Source organism: Hyperolius riggenbachi, chromosome 6, assembly GCF_040937935.1.
Source record: "Hyperolius riggenbachi isolate aHypRig1 chromosome 6, aHypRig1.pri, whole genome shotgun sequence".
NCBI classification, from domain to species: Eukaryota; Metazoa; Chordata; class Amphibia; order Anura; family Hyperoliidae; genus Hyperolius; species Hyperolius riggenbachi.
Genome location: NC_090651.1, coordinates 285262703 through 285288041, shown reverse-complemented (window position 1 = coordinate 285288041; position 25339 = coordinate 285262703). Strand labels below are relative to the sequence as shown.

Genomic DNA, 25339 nt, shown 5'->3' with positions numbered 1-25339 from the left:
GCAACTCATTGAGGAAGAACCAGCCTAGATTAGGTCACATCAGTGCCACTGGTCCTCATTAAATCCACTTTGAAACACTACAAAAATGAACAGAAAAAATGGTGTCCTCAAACTTTAAAAAAAAATCCTGAAATAATAAAAAATACCTCTGTAGTGGGAAGCCTCTGGTTAGTCCTGGGGCTTTCCATATTTCCTTATACCACAGTGTCTCAGCACTGGGTCCATTTCTTCAGTGTGCGAGTTCGGCTGAAGACGTGCATGACCATATTGGACATGCCTGAGTAAGGTCCACACATGCCCAGTAGAACGAAAGCTCCTGTGCAAGGGAGAAAAAAAAGCTGTGCACTGGTAGTTTTGTACTACTGGTAGCATGCCCAGTACAAACATGCTTTTCCACAGTCACACTTACACACTGAGGGCCCATTCACACTAGAGCGCTTTTCAGGCGATTTCTGCATCGCTGGAAATCGCTAGCGTTTTGAAAAGCGCTTGTGCAATGTTAAGTCTATGTGACTGTTCTCATTTAAGCATTTTCCGTTTTTCAGCGATGAGCTGAAACGCAAACTCGTAGCCTGCACCATTTCTGAGCGATTTTGAGCGATTAGCGCTTCAATGTTAAAGATAGGAGCACTTCAAAATCGCCCCAAAAACGCTGGACTGTTCACAATCCTCAGCGTTTTTCCAGCTCTTTTACTCCGTAAATATTGCAGATTACTCACAAGACAGAGCAGATTAGCCATAAAACACCTCTGTTTCCTGTCTAGCGGCCATTTCCTGTATGGGAGAGCTAAACGCAAAACGCTGAAAAACGCTATCTCATACAGCGAAAAAACGCTGAAAAACCTATGGAAGAAAACGGCAGGAAAAAGCTCCGCGTTTTCCTTAGCGTTTAGCGATTTATAGTGTGAATGGGGCCTGAAGAAACCAGTGGGACCCAACAAGATGCTTACCGCTACTAGGGTTTTTTTCTTTTCATTTAATTTAAATTTGCTTCAAGATTGCATTAACAAAGAACCCATTCCCAATCAACGATACTATTGTAGGCCCCTCATTAACACCTTTGGCGTTATGATTCTTTATGGATATTATTTAAAGAGACTGTAACAAAATATTCAGCCTTATGTCTTCTATCCTCTACGTTTCTATACCTGTTCTAATGTGGTCACACACACACACACACACACACACACACACACACACACACACACACACACACACACACACACACACACACACACACACACACACACACACACGATTGGTATGTTTTTTTTATTGTACAGATCCTCTTTACACACAGAACCTCTGTGGCTTTTAACTGGAACTTGTGGTCCAGGGCCTGGAATTGATTGACAGCAATTAAGAGAATGAAGTTTCACTGAGATGTATCCATAGTTCTGTGTTTAAACATACTAGTCTTGTACTGTGCTATACTGTGAGATATTTAGTGAATTCACAAATACTTGCGGTGTGATAAGGGAAGTGCTGTAGCCTGGATGAAATAGGTGCAGAACTGTTCTGGAAAATCACATGTGAATTCACATCTGTGTTTCCTGTAATGTTTCACAGCTCTTGTAGTACAATGCAAGCTCGGCTTATAAAAGCACTTCATTTCTCAGACCCATTTCCTGCTGTCTTGTTTTATATATATATATATATTTTATTTTTTTTTGTCAGCAGCAGATGTATTTTTAGCCTTATTAAGTCCAGACTCCTGACACCAGTAATTACGGGCTGCTGAATTTACCCCAGTGCTGTCAGATACGTTGCTGTTAAAAGGCAAAGCATGGTGAGAGCTGAGTGACTAGATATCAGTGCACTGTTCTTATGTGCATAAGCTCCACTTAGACTTGTTCCTTACACTATGCAGAGCAGCCTTAGAACATCTTCCCACTCAGTCTGAGGCAGATACAGGGAGTACCTGTTGGCTGCATGTACAGCCCTTCCACCTATATGACCTAATTTGACCGAAGAGCAGGAGTACTACGGTACATTTTGGCTTGAGATGATGATGATAGTATAATATTGGTAATCTAATACTAATAACACTATTACTATCTAGTGCATATACATTGTACCCAGTAGACTACTTTCCGCTATACTTGCCTAAAAGTCTGCTATATAAAAGTCACTTCCAAATACTAATCTAACCTTCTCTGTACCCTATTCTCTCAACCCTTCTATTGCTATACCTAAAACCAGGCTTTCTACCGTTAATTGTGCCAAATTCAGACACCCTGTCATCCCATATTCATAAATGTATATTTTGGTTTATGCTGCTGTCAAAATGCAACAATATCTGCCATGCCAAATTTACTTTATTTTGGTAGTGTGGCCAGATCAATATTCAATCACCGCTAGTACACCAGTACCTTTGTATGGAATTTTATTTATAGCATGGTCACTTTTCTGCTTTTTAATCTTCCTTCAAGTTGCACAGCACTGTTAGTCAATTTCCTTTCTTTTGAAAGTCACTTGTGAAATAATTCCTAGTTACAATAGATTCATGCAGTTGTGTAATTTGAGTGCATCATAGCTAGCTTGTCTTTTACTAGTTTATGGGAATTGACTTTCCAGTAAAGTTCCCATATATGTGCAGTTTAGTTCTTCAAGCAAACTTGCGCAACACCATGCAACAATATTAACATTCTAGCTGACTTCCTGTCTGAGCTTGAAAACAGTGGCCTCTGTGCTACTAGAGACATCTTTGTTTTTGTTTTGTTTTTTGCATTTGGTGGTTTACATTATTTTTTTCTTCTGAAAATAGCACCTTTTTAACGTATCACCCTCTATCACATTTCTCTTGTGCGGTTCTCTTGGGGGTTCTTTTGCTAGAAGTCCAAGTAGCTGACCCCCCCTGGCATGGTGAACTCAAGTGAGTGTTATACAAGGTGGAGTTTAAAATGGAAATTTAAAACTGGAGTTTGAAAGAGCCTGAACATGTACAAAATAGTGCAAAGTATAGTTTCGCCTCCTTAAAATGATGAAAATGTATCACTTCCAAAACATCCATGTCTGAGAAGCAACACCCATAATACATCACTTCAGGACAATGAGTGAATATGCAAGGAATACTTTTATGCACCTGTTAGCCTGTAATACTTTGAGAGCTGCTAGTTGATACCACATCTGTAAGTTATTGTGGAGCACTGGAAGCTCTGAGCTGAGATCACAAATGGACAGAATTACCCGTCTTCCTCGGTACTTCAATGCAGAGCAGCTTCTAATCACCAAAATAACTCTTTGCTGGATTATTTTTCCTGGAGTTGTTTCAAGTTTCTTTGTTATTGAGTGGAACAAAGTACTTTTTATCATTGTATTTATATTGTGCTCTCATTTTCCACACTGCTTCACAGAGTACTCTGAATAAATCACGTTAACACTGTTCCTCAAAAGGGGTTCTCAATCTAATGACTTCCCTAGTTACCCTCTGATATCTCTACTATAGTCTAGGGCAAGTTTGGAAGGAAGCCAAATAACTTACTGTTATATGTTTGGGAGGCAACAGGAGCACCTGAGAAAAAAAATCGCACAAACCTGAGGGGAAACCTGTAAACTCCACACAGATGTTGTCTTTGCTCGGACTTCTCTAAAGACTGAACCACGCATGCGTAGGACTCTTACGGCGGCCGGCATGATGATGCTGACGTGAGCTCGCCCATGGCGGCTGTTCTCGGCCAAGAGTCTAGCTTGTATACAGGTGTTCCTTAGGTCTTACAAAGATCCAATATACCGGGTATTAAAGGGAACCAGAGAGGAACGGGGGGGTGAAAAAAGAAAAAGATTTTATACATACCTGGGGCTTCTTCCAGCCCCATAAGCCTGAATCGCTCCCACGCCGCCGTCCTCAGCTTCCTGGATCCGCCGGTACCGGACCCGTCACTTCCGGCGGACGCGGCCAATTGTCCGCATCACAGGGGCACCCTCCATACATGTACGCATGCGGCTGCGCAGTTAACAGCCACATGCGTATCTGTATGGGGAGAGCACCCTGTGATGCGGAGAATTGGCCGCGTCCGCCGGCCGACTTGCCGACTCGCGGCAATGACGGTACCCGGTGGCGGCTGATCCAGGCAGCGGAGGAGTGCGGCGTGGGAGCAATCCGTGCGTATGGGGCTGGAGGAAGCCCCAGGTATGTATAATGCATCCTCTCTGGTTCCCTTTAAAGTGATGGCAGTTGCCGAGCACACGGTTTCCCTCCCCTCCCCCGCCCACCAGAAACCCCTCCATTTTGCTTCGGCTCCTTATAATAGTACAGATCCTTCAGCTGTAGCTGCAGGATGCCCTTTATATGAGCTCTCAGCCAGAGCTGCCGCTCTTGGAGTCCTGGTTTATATGGATGTCCTAATGCGTGCATGCACACCTTACAGACCTAGCCTGTGTTTGTTTTTATAATTTTTTTCCCTTTTACTCCAAATTGGCCCATTCTATATGAAAATGAGGTAAAAAGTCCGAGCTGGCACAGCCCCAGGAAGCAAATAACAGGTAAATTTGTTTGCTGTGGAGATGTCAGAACTCTGATTGCCCAAACTGTTTAGTATGAATTATCTGATAAATCAGGATTTGCAGCCCCTAAAACAAATCCTTTTTTCTTCTTTTCCCTCATTATCACAGAGGATTGCCTTGCAACATTCAGCTATGTGCCTGAGGATGAAGAAGGTTATGATATACCAAAGCCCCACTTGCCAATGGCTCCAGCTCGCCGCACACTTTCTGATATCTCTACTGCCATGCCTGCCTTTACCTGTGTGACCGCTGACAGAGAATCTGGAGCAGGTAACTAAACTGCAGAAACTGCTGATTGCTGCACTCACGCAGCCAATAGGGGCAATCAAAAATATGCAGACTTCTCCATTTATGCAAATTTATGTAAATTTTTATGCAAGTATACGCAGCTTGAAAACGGACCCACCCAGGTTAAAATTGATTGGACCATTCTCAAGGTGCATATATTTGCATACAAATTTACATAAATTTGCATAAACTCTTAAGTATGTGCATGTCATTGATCATCCCTACCAACCAACCAACCAACTAACGTGCCTAGAGGATCATACACACATCAGACCATAGTCTTTGGAAAATGAAAGATCACAGACCAATTTTACCCCCTTCCATGTAGTATGAGAGCCATACCTTCACAGTCTATTCTATGGAGCTGTTCCTGCCAAAGATCTGTTCCTGCCAAAGATCTGCCAAAGATCCGTTCCTGCAAATTGCATTCATAGTCTATGAGATCTGCAGATCATCATACACACCTTGTTTAACTGACATTGATGATGATCTGAAAATCCATCCTGGTGGATCTGATCTGCAGATGAATGTGATCTTTCATTTTCAAAAGACTATGGTCTGATGTGTGTATGTGGCCTAAGATCCGTGTCAAATCCTTTCTATATTCAAGAAAACGTTAGATCAGAGCTCATCTGTTGCTAGAGAACCTCTGCCAGATTTTCATTGTTGGCTGTGAAATGATAGGACCTAAAAAAGGCTTAAACCTTTCTTTATCTACCTTGGCCAACAGGTACCACCACCGAGTGTGAAGTGTTGGCATGCATGGTGTTACTAGACCAAACTGGCAGCAAGCAATGCAGTTCAGCCTCTTATGTAAAAGAGACCCTAGATGAGACAAAAGGTGCCAAACCAGGAGCCAGTTAGGGCCCGTTTCTACCTTCGAATGGGAGCCGATGCAGCTATGCATCACTTCCGCTCCCATTCGCATCACTTCCGCATCTTCAGATGTGGAAGTATATTGGAGGAGACGGCGGGCAGATGCGACCTTGCGAGAATGCAGCATGCTGCAGGTTCTCGGATCGCACCACTCCGCAAAACGAGCAGGTGATGGAAACTGTTCCATTGCCTTGCAATGTTTCAGTACAGCTGCGGTGCGACGCATCTATGTAGCCGCATTGCGTGTAATGAAAACGGGCCCTAAAACTATAACGTGGTTTCTATTGCAGGAGTTTTACTTACAGTAGTGGTCTGATTACCTACCGTATATCCTCGAGTATAAGGCGAGAGTTTGGGTCCAAAAAAAGTGGCCCAAAAGTGGGGGTCTCGGTTTTTACTCTAGTCACTTTGTCTGAACCCCCCCCCCCCAAGTGTCCCTGAGTGCCCGCTATATACAATATGTGCAGTATAATGTTGTGGCTATTTGTGGCTCATTTACCAGCATGTCAGCAGCTGCTCCGCACGTCTTTTACCCCCCCCCCCCACCCTTGCTGGAGCGATGTGGTCTGGGCTGGCATAGTGCCGGTGCACAGCATTCATTCACAGGACCATGCTGCCAGGAGTCTCATGTCTATGTGCGCCACTGCAGGACGACATAGAGCTGAGACTCCTTCGGGCAGCGTGGTCCTGTGAATGAATGCCGTGCACCGCTATGCCTGCCCTGACCACATCGATCCAGGGGTAAGTAAGAGACGCGGGGGGGGGGGGGGGGGTAAAAGACGCGTAGGGGAGCCGCAGCCGCTGACATGCTGGTAAATGAGCCAATGACATGCTATATAGCCGCAATATTATTCAGCACTATACAGGCGAAGACTTGGAGTAGGTGCTAGGATGCTAGTACGGTAAATTGTAGGAGTACAATGACTCTACCCATTTATGGCAGGGGACACAGGCGGGGGTCGAGTAGGCACTAGGGGCGCATATGTTATGCATGCTGACATATATGTACATGATTCACCTGCACCATAATACCACCAGCATATGGTGGAGGGGGCATTCTGGATGTCATTAGCAATAAAAAGTTTACATTCATTCTGTAAACCTATTTCTTGCTATCTGCTGATGATTTTGTTCTGCTTTTCCTGTGTATGGTTGTGGCCGGTCATGAGTGGTGTTGTGGCATTTCCTACCCCCCGGCTTATACCCGGGACATGCATTTTCCCCCACTTTTTTTTTTTAAAGTAAAAGTTGGGGGGTCGGCTTCTACTCGGGTCGGCTTATACTCTAGTATATACGGTATTTAGGCAACCACTATGAAGGCAATTTTTTTATTATTATTCCTATCCCTAACCGGGGTTTTCAAGACACTGCCAATTGCAGTGAGAGAGAGCCTGGACTAGCAAGGGCTTGGGGGGTAGGAGGCTCCCAAGAAAAAACGAAGTAGTCAGCTACTTACCCTTGAGTTAAAAAAAACAACAAAAAAAACACTCAGGCAAGAAACTTCATTAGGAATCGCCAAAAATTTGTTTTAAACCACTGTCCTTAGGTACCAGTGCCAGTAGGTGGTTTTGCACACATGGGAGAGCCTCCCTTAACGTATGTAAAACCGCCTAGTAATACTTTGTGAATTCTGTGGTTTGGTGCTTCCTAATAAAGGTTTTTTTTTTTTTGTTTTTTGTTTTTTGCCTAAATGTATTTTTTTACGGGGTAAGTGCCCTTGTTTGTTACCCCTTCATGTAGTTTTACTTTAAAACACGCTACCTTTTTTATGTTTCACGGGAAACTACTAAACGAAGCTGTTTTGTATATTCTTCAAATTTAGACTACTTCTTCTTCCTGTCTTGACAGTTGCTGTAAATACAAAAAAGTGATGTCACAACTAGAGGGGATATATTTCTTAAAGGGGCACTACAGCGAAAATTTTTAAAATTTAAAATATGTGCAAACATATAGAAATAAGAAGTACATTTTTTCCAGAGTAAAATGAGCCATAAATTTACTTTTCTCCTATGTTGCTGTCACTTACAGTAGGTTATAGAAATCTGACAGAAGTGACAGGTGTTGGACTAGTCCATCTCTTTACAGGGGATTCTCATAGATATATTTATTTTCAAAAGCACTTAGTGAATGGCAGTTGCGCTGTCCAACTGCCAAAAAACTGTGTAGGGAGCAGGGAGGCTGGCCAGTATCATTGTTTAAATCCTTTTTAGGGAATATCTCTATAAAGAATAAAAGCCTTGCTGAGAATCCCCTATGAAGAGATGGACTAGCCCAAAACCTGTCGCTTCTATCAGATTTCTACAACCTACTATGACAGCAACATAGGAGAAAATGTATGGCTCATTTTACCAGGGCTGTGGAGTCGGTCCAAAAATCCACCGACTCCGACTCCTCTAATTTGCATATTACAATTTTGTTGATTAAGTATGTAACATGAAATTCGTCTCTTAACTGCCAACGCTTAGGAATTTTACAAGACAACTGAAGTGAGAAGGATATGTAGACTACTATATTTATTCCCTTTAGACTAAAACTAGTCCTTGGTAAGAGTACTTGTAAAAGGTACAGACCGGAACAAATAACATCTATCAGGCCCTAGGCAATGCAACTGTGGGTACATGTAAGAATGATGTGCAGGTACTCTGCAGGGGAATGAGGAGATTCTTCCTCTATTACACATTCTTCATGCACAATCAGAACAAGGTTTATGGGTGACAGACAACACCTCTGTGTTCAATGTGCACAGCATTCTCAGTGGATTCCCTGCAGCTCTGTGGGGAGTGCATATGTAGAGTATAGTACTACTGTGTAACAAAGTAAACCTGAGACAGATGAAATTAAAGTTTTATACAGACCTGGGGCTTTCTCCAGCCGCCTTCAGGATAATCAGTCCCTCGTTGTCCTCCTCCACCACCTGGATCTTCTGCTATGAGTCCAGGTACTTGAGTCAGTCAAGCGTAGTGCACATGCACACACTCCGCCGCCAGGAGCATACTACACCTGTGCAGCACTATTGCGCAGGTGCAGAATGTTCCTGGCTGTGGGAGCGGCATGCGGCCGGACAGCGATGACTGGGTGAATTACCAGGACTCATAGCAGAAGATCCGGGTGGTGGAGGACAGCGAGGGACTGATTAGCCTGAAAGGGGCTGGAGGAAGCCCCAGGTATGTATAAAACTTTACTTTTCATCCATCTCAGGTACCCTTTAATTTGTAGTCACCAAACCAAATTTTAACAACATATCAAATTATTTGATTTAACCACCCTGGCGTTCTGATTAAATCGCCAGGGTGGCTGCGGGAGGGTTTTTTTTAAATAAAAAAAAAACTATTTCATGCAGCCAACTGAAAGTTGGCTGCATGAAAGCCCACTAGAGGGCGCTCCGGAGGCGATCTTCCGATCGCCTCCGGCGCCCAGAATAAACAAGGAAGGCCGCAATGAGCGGCCTTCCTTGTTTTGCTTATATCGTCGCCATAGCGACGAGCGGAGTGACGTCATCGACGTCAGCCGACGTCCTGACGTCAGCCGCCTCCGATCCAGCCCTTAGCGCTGGCCGGAACTTTTTGTTCCGGCTACGCTGGGCTCAGGCGGCTAGGGGGGCCCTCTTTCGCCGCTGCTCGCGGCGAATCGCCGCAGAGCGGCGGCGATCAGGCAGCACACGCGGCTGGCAAAGTGCCGGCTGCGTGTGCTGCTTTTTATTTCGTTAAAATCGGCCCAGCAGGGCCTGAGCGGCAGCCGCTGGCGGTGTTGGACGAGCTGAGCTCGTCCAGACCGCTCAGCTGGTTAATCAGCAAAGGGAGTGCATACATTTGCATAAATCAGCATCAATGCAGAATTATTTCCATCTCATTGACCATCTCTATAGGCCCCGTTCACACTTGTGGTTGTCTGCCAAACGGACCGGATGACCTGACCGGATCCGGACCGGATCCGGATCGGAACCGTACGGTTCTGATCCGGATCCGATCCGGATCCGGTCAGGTTGCATCAGGTGTTCATCAGGATGCGATCCGGATCCGTTTGGCAAAAGTTACGTAAAAAACAAAAAAAATGTTGGGGTCTGGGAGGTCAGCAGAAGGGGGACCTGTGGAATCAGGCCCTCCGCTGTTTAGCACTCACCTCCACCTCCAACATGCTGCCAACATCTCCAGCTCGTGCTGCTCCACTCCAAAATGCTTGCCCATGTGTCCCCGATCCAATATCGCCGCAACAATCCTCATAGGAAGTGGGGTAGAACATCCGGATTTTTAGCCAGTGTGTTGTGCGCTATCCGGTTCTCATTGATTTGTATTGGCCGGATGGTGCAGTCCGGCTCCGCCCCGGATACGGCTGCCAGAGGAGCCGGACCAAAAAATAGCGCATGTTGGAACGGACGCATGTGAACTCCAACCGGCTCCGGTCCGGACGAAACGGACGCATGTGAACGGTGGCATAGACTTACATTGCTATGCCGTGCGTCCGTTTTGTCCGTTCCGCATGCGGTGCGGCTCCGGCACGGCGATTCCGGATAGCCACCGCTAATGTGAACCGGGCCTTAGTGACACAGCTACACATCAGGCTTTATTCTTACAGCATAGATGTTATTTAGTATATATAAGAGATTCCTGTGTACACATCATATATACAGTCACAATCAGATATGTATATCTGACCTTAAAAATACGGGGACTGCTTTATTGAAGCAGCACAAGTAACTAATTTTGATTGGTTTATTTCATTTTTGTGGACTAAGCACAGCTATTACTGTATATATACATTATTTTTAATGACTATTATCCGAGAAATAGAACATTTTATCATATTTTCTATTTTAATTACAGTTACAAATTCATTAGGAGTCGGAGTCGGTGCATTTTTTCCCGACTCCGACTCCAGGCACCCAAAATTGCACGACTCCGACTCCACAGCCCTGCATTTTACCCTGGAAAAAATGTACTAATTTGTATAGGTTTGCACATATTTTAAATTTTACAGTTTTTCGCTGTAGTGCCCCTTTAAGTTTGCTTGTTCTGGTGGCAAATATCAGAATTTGGGATTTTCCCTCCTTTGAGGGCAGTTTCCTCCTTCTTTTGTTTGTTCCAGGAAGAGCGAAGGAAGAATCACTGAAACAAGAATAGGGACAAAGGCACAAGCTATGATTACTACTGGAATGAATGTTTTATGCACTGTTTGATTCATAACTCAGAAGGCCAAAAACCACATATCATTTCTGATGAGTGGGAACATTTTCTTGGTTTGTGTCCAGAATTGGACATATACAAGGTCTAACATTGGGATATGGCTGTAAATCTGAAATTTACACACAGAGCGAATAAAAAATTCCTCTAACATGGGGTTGGACAGCATCCTCTCAAAAGCTAGGTTTCAGATAGGTTGTAGTTGTAATGCAGTCACACAGTTCGGGGCAAGTTAGAATGCTTTAAAGGGATACTGTAGGGGGGTCAGGGGAAAATGAGTTAAACTTACCCGGGGCTTCTAACGGTCCCCCGCAGACATCCTGTGTTGGCGCAGCCACTCACCGATGCTCCGGCCCCACCTCCGGTTCACTTCTGGAATTTCAGACTTTAAAGTCTGAAAACCACTGCGCCTGCGTTGCCGTGTCCTCGATCCCGCTGATGTCACCAGGAGCGTACTGCGCAGGCCCAGTATGGTCTGTGTCTGCACAGTACACTCCTGGTGACATCAACGGGAGCAAGGACACGGACGTGCGGGCGCAGTGGTTTTCTGACTTTAAAGTCAGAAATTCCAGAAGTGAACTGGAGGCGGGCCGGAGCATCGGTGATTGGCTGCGCCAACACAGGATGTCTGCGGGGGACCATTCGAAGCCCCGGGTAAGTTCAGCTCATTTTCCCCCGACCCCCCCCCCCCCCCCTACAGTATCCCTTTAAAGCAAGTCTGAAGTGAAGAAAAAAAACAAAACTCATGTCTATGGAGGGGGAAGGCTCTGGGTTACTTCATGTTCCTCTCACAGTCCCCTCATTCCATCGCTGTCGTTCCCATTTCATTCTGCCAACACAGGTGGTTTTGGGAGCCCTTTGGCTCTCAAAGCCTTCCAAGACCTCCTGTTTTAGGACAGAGCAGTATTCGACCCATTATTCAAATACTGTTAATGGGGGTGACTGCACTGGATCAAGAGGAACGCAAGAGGAACTGGAGAGCTCTATAGGACCCAGAGCCCTCCCTCTCCATAGGTATCGGTTTTGATTTTTATTCGTTCACTTCAGGCTTAAATTGTAGACTTTGTGATTGGAGAGCTGTTCCCTGTGGACTTTCATACTGTCTTGCCTCAACAGTACTAGCTTCAATATTTCACAACCTATCCGTTTATTTGTGATGCACTTAACAGGTTATACACAACTGCTCCACAGATTATTACGCCGGACTTGGTAAAAATATGCCAACATTGGCTGGTTTTGTTCCTGAAATGTTGATTTTGTTTTTCTTTTTTAAGGGCTCCAAGATTCATCACCTGTTCCAGAGCGTCCACCGAAACCGTTTCCTAGAAGAATGAATTCCGAGCGCCGTCCTGCACCGCCTGGAGATGTAGTTTCTAATCCCCTTTCCGGCGAGATTGAGAGTTTGTTGAGCCAAGGCTACTCTCAGCAAGATGTAAATAAAGCCTTGGTCATTGCCCACAACAACATTGAGATGGCCCGCAATATCCTGCGTGAATTTGTGTCTATCCCATCTCCTCCTCATGTAGCTACATAGCAACCGGACTTCCAGATCCTCCTAACACACCGCAACAGAAGAGTAACCAGTGCGCACCTCCTGATCCTTGAGCTCAAGTGCAGCAGGAAGTAGCAATAGGACCAGCGGGGCTTCTGTGGGTATAGGAATAAAAGGAAGGAGATGTCCATACCCCACCCCCTGGAAGAGTACAGGGTAGGGGCACCAGCCTGCCCACTAATAAACAGCATTATAAATCAGGTGATTCTTAACCAGTGAGAACACTCTTCTATAAAGCTTGTATACCCATTCCCTTTACGCCATCTGGACTATAGATTTCTTTTATAAGTTTTAATCTCCCTGGAAGTAAGGCATGGGATATTCCGGCTCAGGTCATTATCAGAATTACACTGAACCCATCTTCCCCACCCAAAAGTGTGCGTTAAGTGTATATATGTGTATATTCGGTATATACATATATACAGTCGCACCCTGCCGGCCACTCCTGTAGGTCCTGAGACTTTTCTGTATATGTGACTCCTTTGTTTTCACACTTGTTTCTGTTTTTAATTATCCAGTGTTATTTAATGGACTTGTTTGCACCAGTTTGTGCAAAAATGTGAGGCCTCGTCATAAAGAATAAAATTGCCTTAGACTCCAACCCCACAGTAACAAATAGAAAATGTAAAAAAAAGAGACAGAAAGAAAGATCATAGTTCGATTGTAAAGCTCTCCAGACCCTGCATGTCTCATATCTGCTGTTTTTGTTTTCATTTTTATTTTTGTCCTCTCCAAGAGTACTGGAGCCTAAACGCAGCGATGCATTTCAGGACAAAAAGGTTGCAGTGCACCACATGACAGGCAGAGCGGTGCATTATTGCAACAGACAAGAGGTAGCACTGTGGAATTAAGTAAAAATTTTGGCAGGTTGAAGTTGAGTAGCGTCACACTTGGTGTCCATGCATTTCATATGTGCAGCTGGCTCCTACTATCAGAACTGTGTCTGATCACCTGGCCAAGATTTTCAGTTGATAATTCAGATAAGGGACTTGATGATGCATGTATTTTTGTATAGGGTACAGTCACCTCTACAGTTTAATACATAGACATGGGTTACCCTTTTACAGGAAGCAGTGGGGGAGTGCCTGAAGTCCTGAGCACTGGTTGGTAGTACTGGACATTCCAGAGTTTTACCACTTTGATGTAGCAAATGTTACTTTCGTTTTTGTTTTTGTTTTTTTCTTAAAGGGACAGGGTCATACTTTTCCACCCCTTGTGTATTTCTCTGTTTTTATATTTTACACGTTTACAGTGCTATACATACTAATTGTAGCCCAAAAACCTTTCTGTATGAGTGGAGTTCAGCAGATATAATAGACTAGATTGTGGTTATTCTGCTTAATCGCAGCTCTAAAGGAAGACAACAAAATGGACGTAAAAGGACATATTGAGAGCGGCGCAGTCATATAGCAACCTGTCCACGTAAAATACGCCACAGATTTGTTCTACCCATTCTGCAGATATTGTACGTTGATTCTATGTATGATTCTGTCCCTTTAACTCCTGACGTGGAGCAGGCTCTGCCAAAAGAGAAGGCAATTTTTAAAGACTGGAATACTGATGACCTTGTGTGAAACATCGTTATCAGTATTGGTAACGCCTTCACGGTTATTTACAACAAAATATATCCAGGCTTGAGCTGCACCCATGTGGCACTTTGCACATGTCATGGACCCGCATTAATGATATATGCCTGTAGAGATCTTCCTTCCTATGTGCATGAACTTGCCTGCTCAGCACACACCTTGCAATCTGCCTTCCGCAGCGCGTCATTTATCCGTGTGTTACGCGATCGATGGAAAATAACGTATGGAAATCCCCATCCACCCCTCAACCACTACTCGCTCAAGGCGGGGTTGGAGGTTGCCTTATGTATGTAATTCTTGTTTAAAAGGTCAAACTAATATTTTTATAATGGTTATTAAATCGGGATTGTTTACATCCATCAGCTCAATACAAGAAGTCTTCTGTTACGTTTGCCCAGCAAATGCATGTTTTGTAATATTGGAGGAACATGATTTCATTTGGGTTCCACTGGGAAGTAGAAGGTAATGTCCGAACAGCAGGACAGGGAAAACGTATGTAGTTTTTTCAGCTTTGATAATCACCTTTTCATGTATACTCAGACTCTTGGAAGGTAATTGTACAGCTCAATAAGTACAGGCATATTATGGTTGAAGTCCACAACCTCATACTTTTCTGTGCAAGTTTACATTTTTAACAGTAATTTTTCCTTCTGCTCCTTTTTTTTTCCTAGCTAGTTTGTGGTCAGATCTTGTGTGTGTGTGTGTGTGTGTGTGTGTGTTTTTTTTTTGTTTTAGCCTGGCAATTGAGGCTATGTTTTGTACCAAAACGAAATAGATTTGAGATTTAAGCTTACAAAAATGTTGGTTTCTCTATCCAATATAATGCCATAGAGTTATGTTTGTTGTAACATAGTTGCTTTAACAGTTTGCCTTTTAAAGTGGCATTATACTCCAAAAACTAAAATTATTATGCTGGGAATACACCATGAGGCTTTTCGGCAGATAGATGGCTTAATAGATAATTTCTGACAGGTCCGATCTAATTTCGATTGTTTCCTGAATTTTATTTTTTTCATAGCAGTGAATGGACAACGTTCATAAAAACGATCGGAAAATCAAACGGAAAAACGTTTCGGACAGTAAATCTGCCGGAAAAAAGCTCCATTGTGTATTCCAAACATTAGTTACATAAAAGAACATTTGAAAGCATTCCACACTTTGTTGGTGTGTAAAGGCCCATACACACGTCTGATTTTTGCGAACGACGGGTCGTTTGAACGTTCCGCCGTTCAGTCGTTCGCCCGCCAAATTGGGCGTGTGTACAGAATGTCGTTCGCGTGATTTGATAAGACAAAAATCAGACGTGTGTATGGGCCTTAACAACCATTATTTTCACTACAGAGGGCAGTCCAAGATATCTTATCTCTGGCAAATGGCAAATGTAATCATTGTTGGGTTAACCTCTCAGAAGGCATGCGTCTTCACTCTGCCCCCTCCTTTTCTGCTGAAGTGACTCAGCTGTTGCCAGGGTGGTGATTGTTCAGTAGAGGGAGGAGAGAACATAATCAAGACAAAGGCAGAGAGTGTTTTCTGGTTTTGCCATTGAGATGGAGATAAGCTACAGTGGGTTGCAAAAGTATTCGGGCCCCCTTGAAGTTTTCCACATTTTGTCACATTACTGCCACAAACATGCATCAATTTTATTGGAATTCCACGTGAAAGACCAATACAAAGTGGTGTACAGGTGAGAAGTGGATCGAAAATCATACATCATTCCAAACATTTTTTACAAATCAATAACTGCAAAGTGGGGTGTGCGTAATTATTCGGCCCCCTGAGTCAATACTTTGTAGAACCACCTTCTGCTGCAATTACAGCTGCCAGTCTTTTAGGGCCCGTTCACACTACACGCGTTTCCAGCCGTGTTTTGGAAACGCGTGCGGGTGGCCCGACACGCACGACATCAGACAGTGCATAGAGTGCATTGTCTGATGTTCACACTGCATGCGTTCCGGGAACGCATGCTGCACGCAGATTTAGCAAAAACGCGCGGCTGTCCCATTCACTTTTCAGTGATGGGATCAGCCCCGCAACGCATACAAACGCGGATGGCGTGCGTTCGTACGCGTTGCGTTCCGCATGCGTGGCCATCCGCGTTTGTAATGTGAACCGACCCTAAGGGTATGTCTCTACCAGCTTTGCTCATCTAGAGACTGAAATCCTTGCCCATTCTTCTTTGCAAAACAGCTCCAGCTCAGTCAGATTAGATGGACAGCGTTTGTAAACAGCAGTTTTCAGATCTTGCAACAGATTCTCGATTGGATTTAGATCTGAACTTTGACTGGGCCATTCTAACACATAGATCTGTTTTGTTTTAAACCATTCCATTGTTGCCCTGGCTTTGTTTAGGGTCATTGTCCTGCTGGAAGGTGAACCTCCACCCCAGTCTCAAGTCTTTTGCAGTCTCCAAGAGGTTTTCTTCCAAGTTTGCCCTGTATTTGGCTCCATCCATCTTACCATCAACTTTGACCAGCTTCCCTGTCCCTGCTGAAGAGATATGTGTGTTCTTTGGACTTCACGGTGTTGTTGCTCCCAATGTTCTCTTAGACAACCTCTGATGCCATCACATAGCAGCTGTATTTGTACTGACATTAGATTACACACAGGTGCACTCTATTTAGTCATTAGCACTCATCAGGCAATGTCTAAAGGCAACTGACTGCACTCAGATCAAAGGGGGCCGAATAATTATGCACACACCACTGCAGTTATTTATTTGTAAAAAAAAAAAAAGTTTGGAATCATGTATGATTTTCGTTCCACTTCTCATGTGTACACCACTTTGTGTTGCTCTTTCATGTGGAATTCCAATAAAATTGATTCATGTTTGTGGCAGTAATATGAAAAAATGTGGAAAACTTCAAGGAGGCCGAATACTATTTGTATCTCGTACTGCTCTCTGCAGTTAAAGTATACATTTTTACACACAGAGAATGTGTGGGATTGCTATCAAATGTTCTTTTATGTAACTAAGAGTAGTTACTAAAATTTTAGTTTTGGGAGTATAATACCTGTTTAAATGTAACTGCAATGATGAACATGTTGCTAAAAATGCTCATTTTAACTTTATTTTTTTTTTACTTTATTAAAAAAAACAAATCACTTGCCCTCATTGCTGTCTCCATGCCCTATGCTCTGAGCTTTGTATACATTGTACATAGAGAGTTCCTGCTGCCACCTCCTATCTGTTCTGTCTTCCACGTCCCACATGAGCTCTCTCCCAGCAGCCATGTTCTGCAGTACACTCTCTCCCTTGGGTTGCCTTAACCATTCCCTCCTTAGCCTCGGTTTTAGCACTGTTCGTTTGGTATTCTCCAGAGCTGTCATTTGCCGAACCAAGGTTCAGTCAGGTGAAGTCAGAATCTCCATACTGTCTCAGGCACAGAGTTGTAACATGGCAGTTCCCAGACACAGGCAAAAATGACTAAACACTCCTGAAATATAGTGGGTGGTGGAGGCTTACAGCCATGGGAGAGACTACCCTTTGCATCACTTTTGGCAGCTGGAGCATTCACTGTAGAACGTAAAGAAAACTTAGAGCTGTAAGTGTGGACAATGGGGTGTGGTGTTAATTTTGTTAGAGCTATATACAGCATATATTCACACAACAGAAAAATGTATATTAAAAAAATGTGCACCTTGGAGTGAGAGTCATATGGAGGCTGACCTGCTTCTTTTCTTTTAAACCATAGCAGTGGCTTGGCTTTCCAGCTAATCTTTCTGGTCTGAATCACACACCTAAAACAAGCATGCAGTAAGTGTGGTTGATCTTTAAGGTGCCCATCAACAGGGCTGTGGAGTCGGAGTAATTTTGGGTACCTGGAGTCTGTGCTTGCAATAAACTGAGGAGTCTGAATCGGATGATTTCTGTACCGACTCCACAGCCCTGGTAAGAATTAGACTAAGGAGTCGGAGTCAAGGAGTTGGAGAATGAGCAATTTTGGGTACCTGAGTCGAGTTGGGTGATGTTGATGGTGCTGATTGACGTTGAATGATTATTCTATTGACCATTCCGTCAATACGAATTTTGCAATGGTTCTATTTTGATCAGATTTTTTTCACCTCTCTGTTGGTGGACCCAAATAATCGTTTCTAAATTATTGCAATGACTGGATGGCCGATTGTTATGGCTGTTGGATTTTTAGGCACCTTTAGACAGGGCGTTTGATCTACACACAGGCTGGGTCAGTGACTCGAACTATTGGAGTACCAGTAGCCACAGAATTGGCATTCTTTGATAGGAAATATGTCGGCCTACATATGCTTCTCACTACAGTTTCACTTTAAAAGCCAAAGTCCAGGCAGAAGTAAAATGTACAATTTTTAACATTTTCTTTCTCCTAAAGTTTTATTAAACTTTTTTTTTTTTATCAAGGTTTCCCCAGTATCCCAACTATAACCTGGTCCAAACCTGCAGACTTCTGATTCCAGGAATTAATCGCTGCTGAATGAAGTGAATGGTGTCAGATTGGCTTTTGCAACTTTGCAAGGCATGATGGAGAGCGGTGGGTGGTTACTTAGGACCCAGCAGCTCCACTCAGACCATTGTTTTCATTGACAGCATCTTGAAATACCTGCCTATTTCCCAGCCTGAAGCTGCTTGTTGCCTACTCACACAGTTCCCTCCTCCTAGGTGGCATCATTTGAATTATGCTGTGATCGTGTGACCAGATGGGTAATCCAGTATAGCTATGTGGCTGCTTTATATAAGTGAAATCAGTTGAAGTAGGATGGGGACCTGAAGATACTTAAACTTGTTCTTACTTGCCTGGACCTCAAGCTATCCCTTAACAAGAGAACTGTAAATGCCACGTTTTAAAATGCTTTCTTTTGTTCTTGTGACGGCAGTCAAAGGATGGTCGGACATGCAGGCATGATCCAACTGCTGAAATAGATAGCAAATGGGAGGATATTAAACTATATGTAGGGAATGAGAAGGATATTACCAACACCAGCTTACTTTAGAGGGAACATGGTGGTTCCTCCTGTGTTAGGCTGGTGTTGCCTGCAGAGGTCGGAGTGCCCATAGATATGCACACTATTCTACAATCAGAGAGTCTGCCAATGACAACCTTACTCTTATGGGCATGCTACTATGGTACATTATTGCTGAGAAGGTTCTTAGGTCATCCTATACCCAAACCGATAAAGGTAGCCTCAGCTGAATCTGTGGACATGGTCGTGTTCTGCTGCATGTTCCAGCTTTTAGAAAAAATAACATCTATCTTAGGACTGAGTGGATGATTATAGGAAAACTATCACAAAAATTTTAAATACATGTATATTGTAAATTTGTCCCAGAGCCAATGTTTTTTTGTTGTTGTTGTTTTGTGTCACTCACAGTAGGTAGTAAAAAGCTGACAGATGTTGGACTAGTCTTGTCTCTTCATGGAGGATTCTTAGTATATTCTTTTCAAAAGCTCTCCCTAGAAATAACCTTTACAATGGTGCTGGAAAGGCAGTGTCCTCCTGTGTACACTATTCTGGCAGTTAGAGCATGCCACTGCCATCTATAAAGTGCTTTTGAAAATAAAGGAATTCCTTGAATACCCCGGGAGGAGATGAATTAGTAAAAATCTGTCAGCTCTGTCACATTTCTACTGTCTAGTGGAAGAGATAGGGGAAAAATGTAGGGTATTTTATTCTGGGATAAATGTACAGTGAATGCATGTGCATTTTAAATTTTACGCATTTTCGTAATAGTTATCCTTTATAGCGGACCTGCACTTAAAACATTATGCTTTAAAGAAACTGTTAAGTTAAAAAGCAGTTTAACTTACCGGGGCTTCTTGCAGCCTTCTGTGGAGTCATCCTGTACCTGCGCGTCCTTCCGCGTCCCTCCTGCAAGCAGCGGCGAACCCCCGTAAAGCTGGCCAGCCACGCGCACACTGACTGCGCTCTCATTGTTGTGCATGTGCAGCACAGGAAAATCGCTACAGTGCATGTGCAGAATGCTCCCAGTGACGGGAGCGCGATAAGGCCATGCATGCGCAGTAGCCTCTGACTGGCCAGCTTTGCGGGGGTCGCTGCTGCTTGCTGGAAGGATACAGAAGGATGGTGCGAGCACAGGGCGACTCCAGGAGGCTGCAAGAACCCCCCGGTAAGTTAAACTTTTTGGGGGTGGGGAGGAGGAAGGGGGCTTAAATAACCCTTTAAGGCACTGTTTTGATTGGCAATTGACAAATGGCCTTGTCTGCTTTTGAATAATCAGCAGTAAACACCATTGCTTGAGTTATGGAGCTATGGAGAAGTGGAAATGTTACGGGGCTGCCTGTAATATCTAATATCTCTCCCAGCATGCTTCTCTGTTTGCAATATTTTCTGTAAATAAAAACCTGATCAGTAGCCTAACAAAGATGATGTATACCATCATAAATGGCTAAATAAAAGCTGGGTAAGTCTGCTGCCTGCTAATGGGATGATATACACCATGTTCAATTCCTTGATGCAGGTCCCATTTAATATTGCTGCAAGCTAATAATGTGGTTTTAAGTGGACATTCAGCATTGTTAACTTTAGTAGCTGACTTCTTCATACCCCTTTATGTACCCATATTACCCATATTGTGCTACATGCAATGTCTCCATTCTATCTGTTATTACTTTACTTAGTTGAAGCGCAATGTATTCTGGAACTCTTGTCTGTTGGGATCATAGGGGGAAGTTTTGTATCTGAGAACCACTTACTAGTGTAAAGGATCTAGTTTATAAGAGCTGTAGGCCTTTCACTAGGGTATTTCAGGGATCCATAAATATAATTACAATTTACATGTAATTTAAAAAACAAATGCTGCAGTTGTATCCCCCATTTGTCTCCCACTCCCACTGGCGGCAATGTACGGAGGCTGTTCTGAGTAAGCAGCAGTTAAGGGGAATGGCATAGTGACCACCTAGTTTTGAGAACATCTCATGCCCAGCATTTAAATCAGGCAGTAGGGATGATCAATGAAATGCAAATTCTTTTGAAATTGTGCAAATGTATGCAGTTTGAAAATGGACCAATCAATTTACACCCAGGTTTTAAATAGAGTGGTCCATTTTCAAGCGGCATATATTTGCATACAAATTTGCATCAACTCGGGAAATATTTTGCATCTCTTTGATCATCCCTATCAAGCAGTCATCTGTATACTAATGCCCTTTTTACCAAAATAGCTGGACTGTATGCTTGCAGTGCAGTTCAACCTCCATTCTGCTGGCCAGTGAGCCCCTCCTGGCTGCAGAGTAATGTAGCGGTATGGCAATAATCCTAACCCTTCAGTCCTTGACATGCAGTATGGACTCATGACTGCAGAAAACTGCCTCATGTCAGGTCTGAGTATGGCGGGCTCTGCGATAAGATGTGTGTCTGTGGGATGGCAGCCACCTCGCTTCCCTGTAGAGCAGATGGAAGCAACTGGCAGGTACACCAGAGCAGCTAACAGTGGTAGTGGTTGCACCATCAGTCAGCTGTGCATGTGAAAGTGGCCTTATTCTGAAGGCTTTAGAGCGGGGTCTCCTAACTCTGTCCTCAAGTACCACCAACCGTGCATATTTTGCAGAAAACCACAAACATGCACAGGTGAAGTAATTAGTGTCTCAGCAGAGCCTCTGTGGATTTCCACAAAACATGCACAGTTGGTGGTACTTGAGGATGGGTTTGGGGGGAAGCCCTGCTATAGAGAACTCCTTTTTCCAAAGGCATCTGGGGGAATACCTGGGGTTGGAGTTCTTTCAATGTCTGCAATTAGCTGAATACATGCAAATCTGTTACAGTTTTTGGAGTCCTGAGGGACCTAGATGAATTACTGGGACTTCTTCATTTCAGTGAACTTACAATAAGAACCACATTAAAAGCACAGGTGTGAACTGTCCGTAAGGCCTGTCCACACCGTGTTGTCTTTGCCTCAGATTCATGTTTTATTGTTCTGTCATGTATACTTTGCTACAAACCCATTCTACGTGTCAGTTGATTTAGTAAGGGCCTGAGCTCTCGTCCGTTCACAATGTGCCTGCTGTTTGTTTTACAACATGATGTAATTTATTCAGTTTGTCAAAGCAGCCTTGCAGGGTACAGCTTGCTTAGGCACTTCATTTTGGCAAGTGATAAAATAATAATGTATAAGTGCATATATTCCATGCTTGAACATGGCATTTCAGTGAGCAGTTGGTCATTTTTGGCATAGCAGTGTTGCCAAGCTTCTTCACCCATTGTTGTACAGTCACTCGATTGAGTTCTGGCAGCCGCTGTTGTGCCTGAAGTCGCCAAGCCCTGCTGTTTGTACATAACACCTTTTTAAAAGGAGTTCTGTTCAGTTTTTAGCAGTGTTAAAAGCTTGAATGTTTTATGACAATAAGCCTATTTTTTTTTTTTGTTATTAATTCTGTTGTCTTGAGTATTTAATCAGGACCCCAAAGGTAAATATTCTTGCAGATGGGGGCCCCTGTGAATGCCCTCATCCTGACTTTTTTTTTTTCTTCAGCCTGTGTTCTTTTAACGATTGTAGATTATACTAAAAAGCAAAACAAAAAAATAATACAAATTATTTATTTAATTTTTTTGACTAAAGAGCTTTTCTTATTTTATTTTCAGTTTTGTTTTCTGTACAAGTTGTTGGGGAAAAATTATTTTTAAAATAAATTTTTTTTGTCTGTTTAAACCTTACTTGTGTGTTATATGGATATACTTGTGCTGTGTGATTATGCCAGAGGGAGCGGTGCAATTGCATGTATATTTTTTTTGTATGTGGATGAGCCGGGAACCTGATTGGTGTGTGACAAGTGGGTGTATTTCTAGAAGCCGGTAAAAAGGGTACCGCAGGCAGCTTGGTAAGAAGGGTACCGCTATAGGTGCCCATTATAAAAGCTGTGATTAGCGGCATTGGGGGGAAATTTAGGCGTTTGTATTTTCTCTATAAAATAGGCAGGAGCTGAGGCTTCCTGCTAATGCAAATCGCAGCATTACATAGCGAGCACAGAGCTGATAATCATTGCTATGTGTGGGGGTTAAGGTTTAGACTTTGTAGTGGGGGATAGTTAAGGGTTAGGCACGGGGGGGTGGGGGGGGCCTTGGAGCTTAGTTAAGGGTTAGGCACCAGTGGGAGGTGTTAAGAGTTAGCTATAAGTAAGGGGAAGGTAGGAATCGGTAGAGGCAAGGTTTAAGGGTTAGACATCGGTAGAGGCAAGGTTCAAGAGTTAGACATCGGTAGATGGGGGTTGAGGGTTAGGCATCGGTAGAGGCGGGTTAAGGGTTGGGCATCTGGTAGAGGGGGGGTGGTTAAGTGTTGGGCATTGGTAGAGGGCGGTTAAGGGTTGGGCATCGGTAGAGGCAGGTTAATGGTTAGGCATCGGTAGAGGCGGATTAAGGGTTAGTCATCGGTAGAGGGGTGGTTAATGGTTAGGCATCGGTAGAGGGGTGGTTAATGGTTAGGCATCGGTAGAAGGGGGTTAAGGGTTAGGCATCAGTAGAAGGGTGTTAAGGGTTGGGCATTGGTAGAGGGGGGTTAAGGGTTGGGCATTGGTAGAGGGGTGGTTAATGGTTAGGCATCGGTGGAAGGGGGTTAAGAGTTAGGCATCGGTAGAGGGGGGTTAAGGGTTGGGCATATTGGTAGAGGGAGGGTTCTGTGTGAGAGTAGGCTTAGGTTAGGTCATCGTAAAATACCAGTAAAGATTACCAACATTTTACTATTGAAATTAAGTAGTAAAATATCAGTAATTTTACCGATATTATACTAGCAGCAATCTTCTGTGCCCGTTTGACCAGACACCTTTTTAGGCATATATTAAGCATATTTCCTGTGCTCTTGGTTAAGTTGGTAAGAGGATTAATGGATTCTACTAACTAGCATCACATCCTAAATGTCAACACCCCCATTGTCTGTGAAAAATCTAAAAGTAATTTGGACACTACACTACATTTTTGGGTCTAATTCAATGATATCTACCTCCAGTCCTTATGGGCCGAGGTCCTCTTCACATATTTTTGGCAGTTTCAATTAAGTGATGGGATCTGATTTAGGAAAGCTGAACAGTCTTAACCACTTGAGGACCTAGGGCTTTCTACCCCTTAAGGACCGGCCACTTTTTTTCCATTCAGACCACTGCAGCTTTCACGGTTTATTGCTCGCTCATACAACCTACCACCTAAATGAATTTTGGCTCCTTTTCTTGTCACTAATAAAGCTTTCTTTTGATGCTATTTGATTGCGCCTGCGATTTTTACTTTTTATTATATTCATCAAAAAAGACATGAATTTTGGCAAAAAAAATGATTTTTTTAACTTTCTGTGCTGACATTTTTCAAATAAAGTAAAATTTCTGTATACATGCAGCGCGAAAAATGTGGACAAACATGTTTTTGATAAAAAAAACCCCATTCAGTGTATATTTATTGGTTTGGGTAAAAGTTATAGCGTTTACAAACTATGGTGCCAAAAGTGAATTTTCCCATTTTCAAGCATCTCTGACTTTTCTGACCCCCTGTCATGTTTCATGAGGGGCTAGAATTCCAGGATAGTATAAATACCCCCCAAATGACCCCATTTTGGAAAGAAGACATCCCAAAGTATTCACTGAGAGGCATAGTGAGTTCATAGAAGATATTATTTTTTGTCACAAGTAAGCGGAAAATGACACTTTGTGAGAAAAAAAAAAAAAAAAAAAAGTTTCCATTTCTTCTAACTTGCGACAAAAAAAAATGAAATCTGCCACGGACTTACCATGCCCCTCTCTGAATACCTTGAAGGGTCTACTTTCCAAAATGGGATCATTTGTGGGGTGTGTTTACTGTCCTGACATTTTGGGGGGTGCTAAATTGTAAGCACCCCTGTAAAGCCTAAAGGTGCTCATTGGACTTTGGACCCCTTAGCGCAGTTAGGCTGCAAAAAAGTGCCACACATGTGGTATTGCCGTACTCAGGAGAAGTAGTATAATGTGTTTTGGGGTGTATTTTTACACATACCCATGCTGGGTGGGAGAAATATCTCTGTAAATGACAATTTGTTAATTTTTTTTACACACAATTGTCCATTTACAGAGATATTTCTCCCACTCAGCATGGGTATGTGTAAAAATACACCACAAAACACATTATACTACTTCTCCTGAGTACGGCGATACCACATGTGTGGCACTTTTTTGCACCCTAACTGCGCTAAAGGGCCCAAAGTCCAATGAGTACCTTTAGGATTTCACAGGTCATTTTGAGAAATTTCGTTTCAAGACTACTCCTCACGGTTTAGGGCCCCTAAAATGCCAGGGCAGTATAGGAACCCCACAAATGACCCCATTTTAGAAAGAAGACACCCCAAGGTATTCCGTTAGTAGTATGGCGAGTTCATAGAAGATTTTATTTTTTGTCACAAGTTAGCGGAAAAT

The 25339-nt window shown here is 43.3% G+C and overlaps 1 protein-coding gene across 1 annotated transcript in view; it reads left to right on the top strand.

Annotated features, from left to right (window-relative positions):
• CBL (Cbl proto-oncogene) overlaps nucleotides 1–12611 on the top strand; it is a 100252-nt gene extending 87641 nt beyond the window's left edge. The window contains exons 15-16 of the mRNA XM_068240970.1: nucleotides 4615–4776; nucleotides 12122–12611. Of these exons, the coding sequence (XP_068097071.1) occupies nucleotides 4615–4776; nucleotides 12122–12381 (422 nt within the window). The 3' untranslated portion in view covers nucleotides 12382–12611. The remainder of the gene's footprint in view (nucleotides 1–4614; nucleotides 4777–12121) is intronic.
• Nucleotides 12612–25339: the final 12728 nt, after the last annotated feature.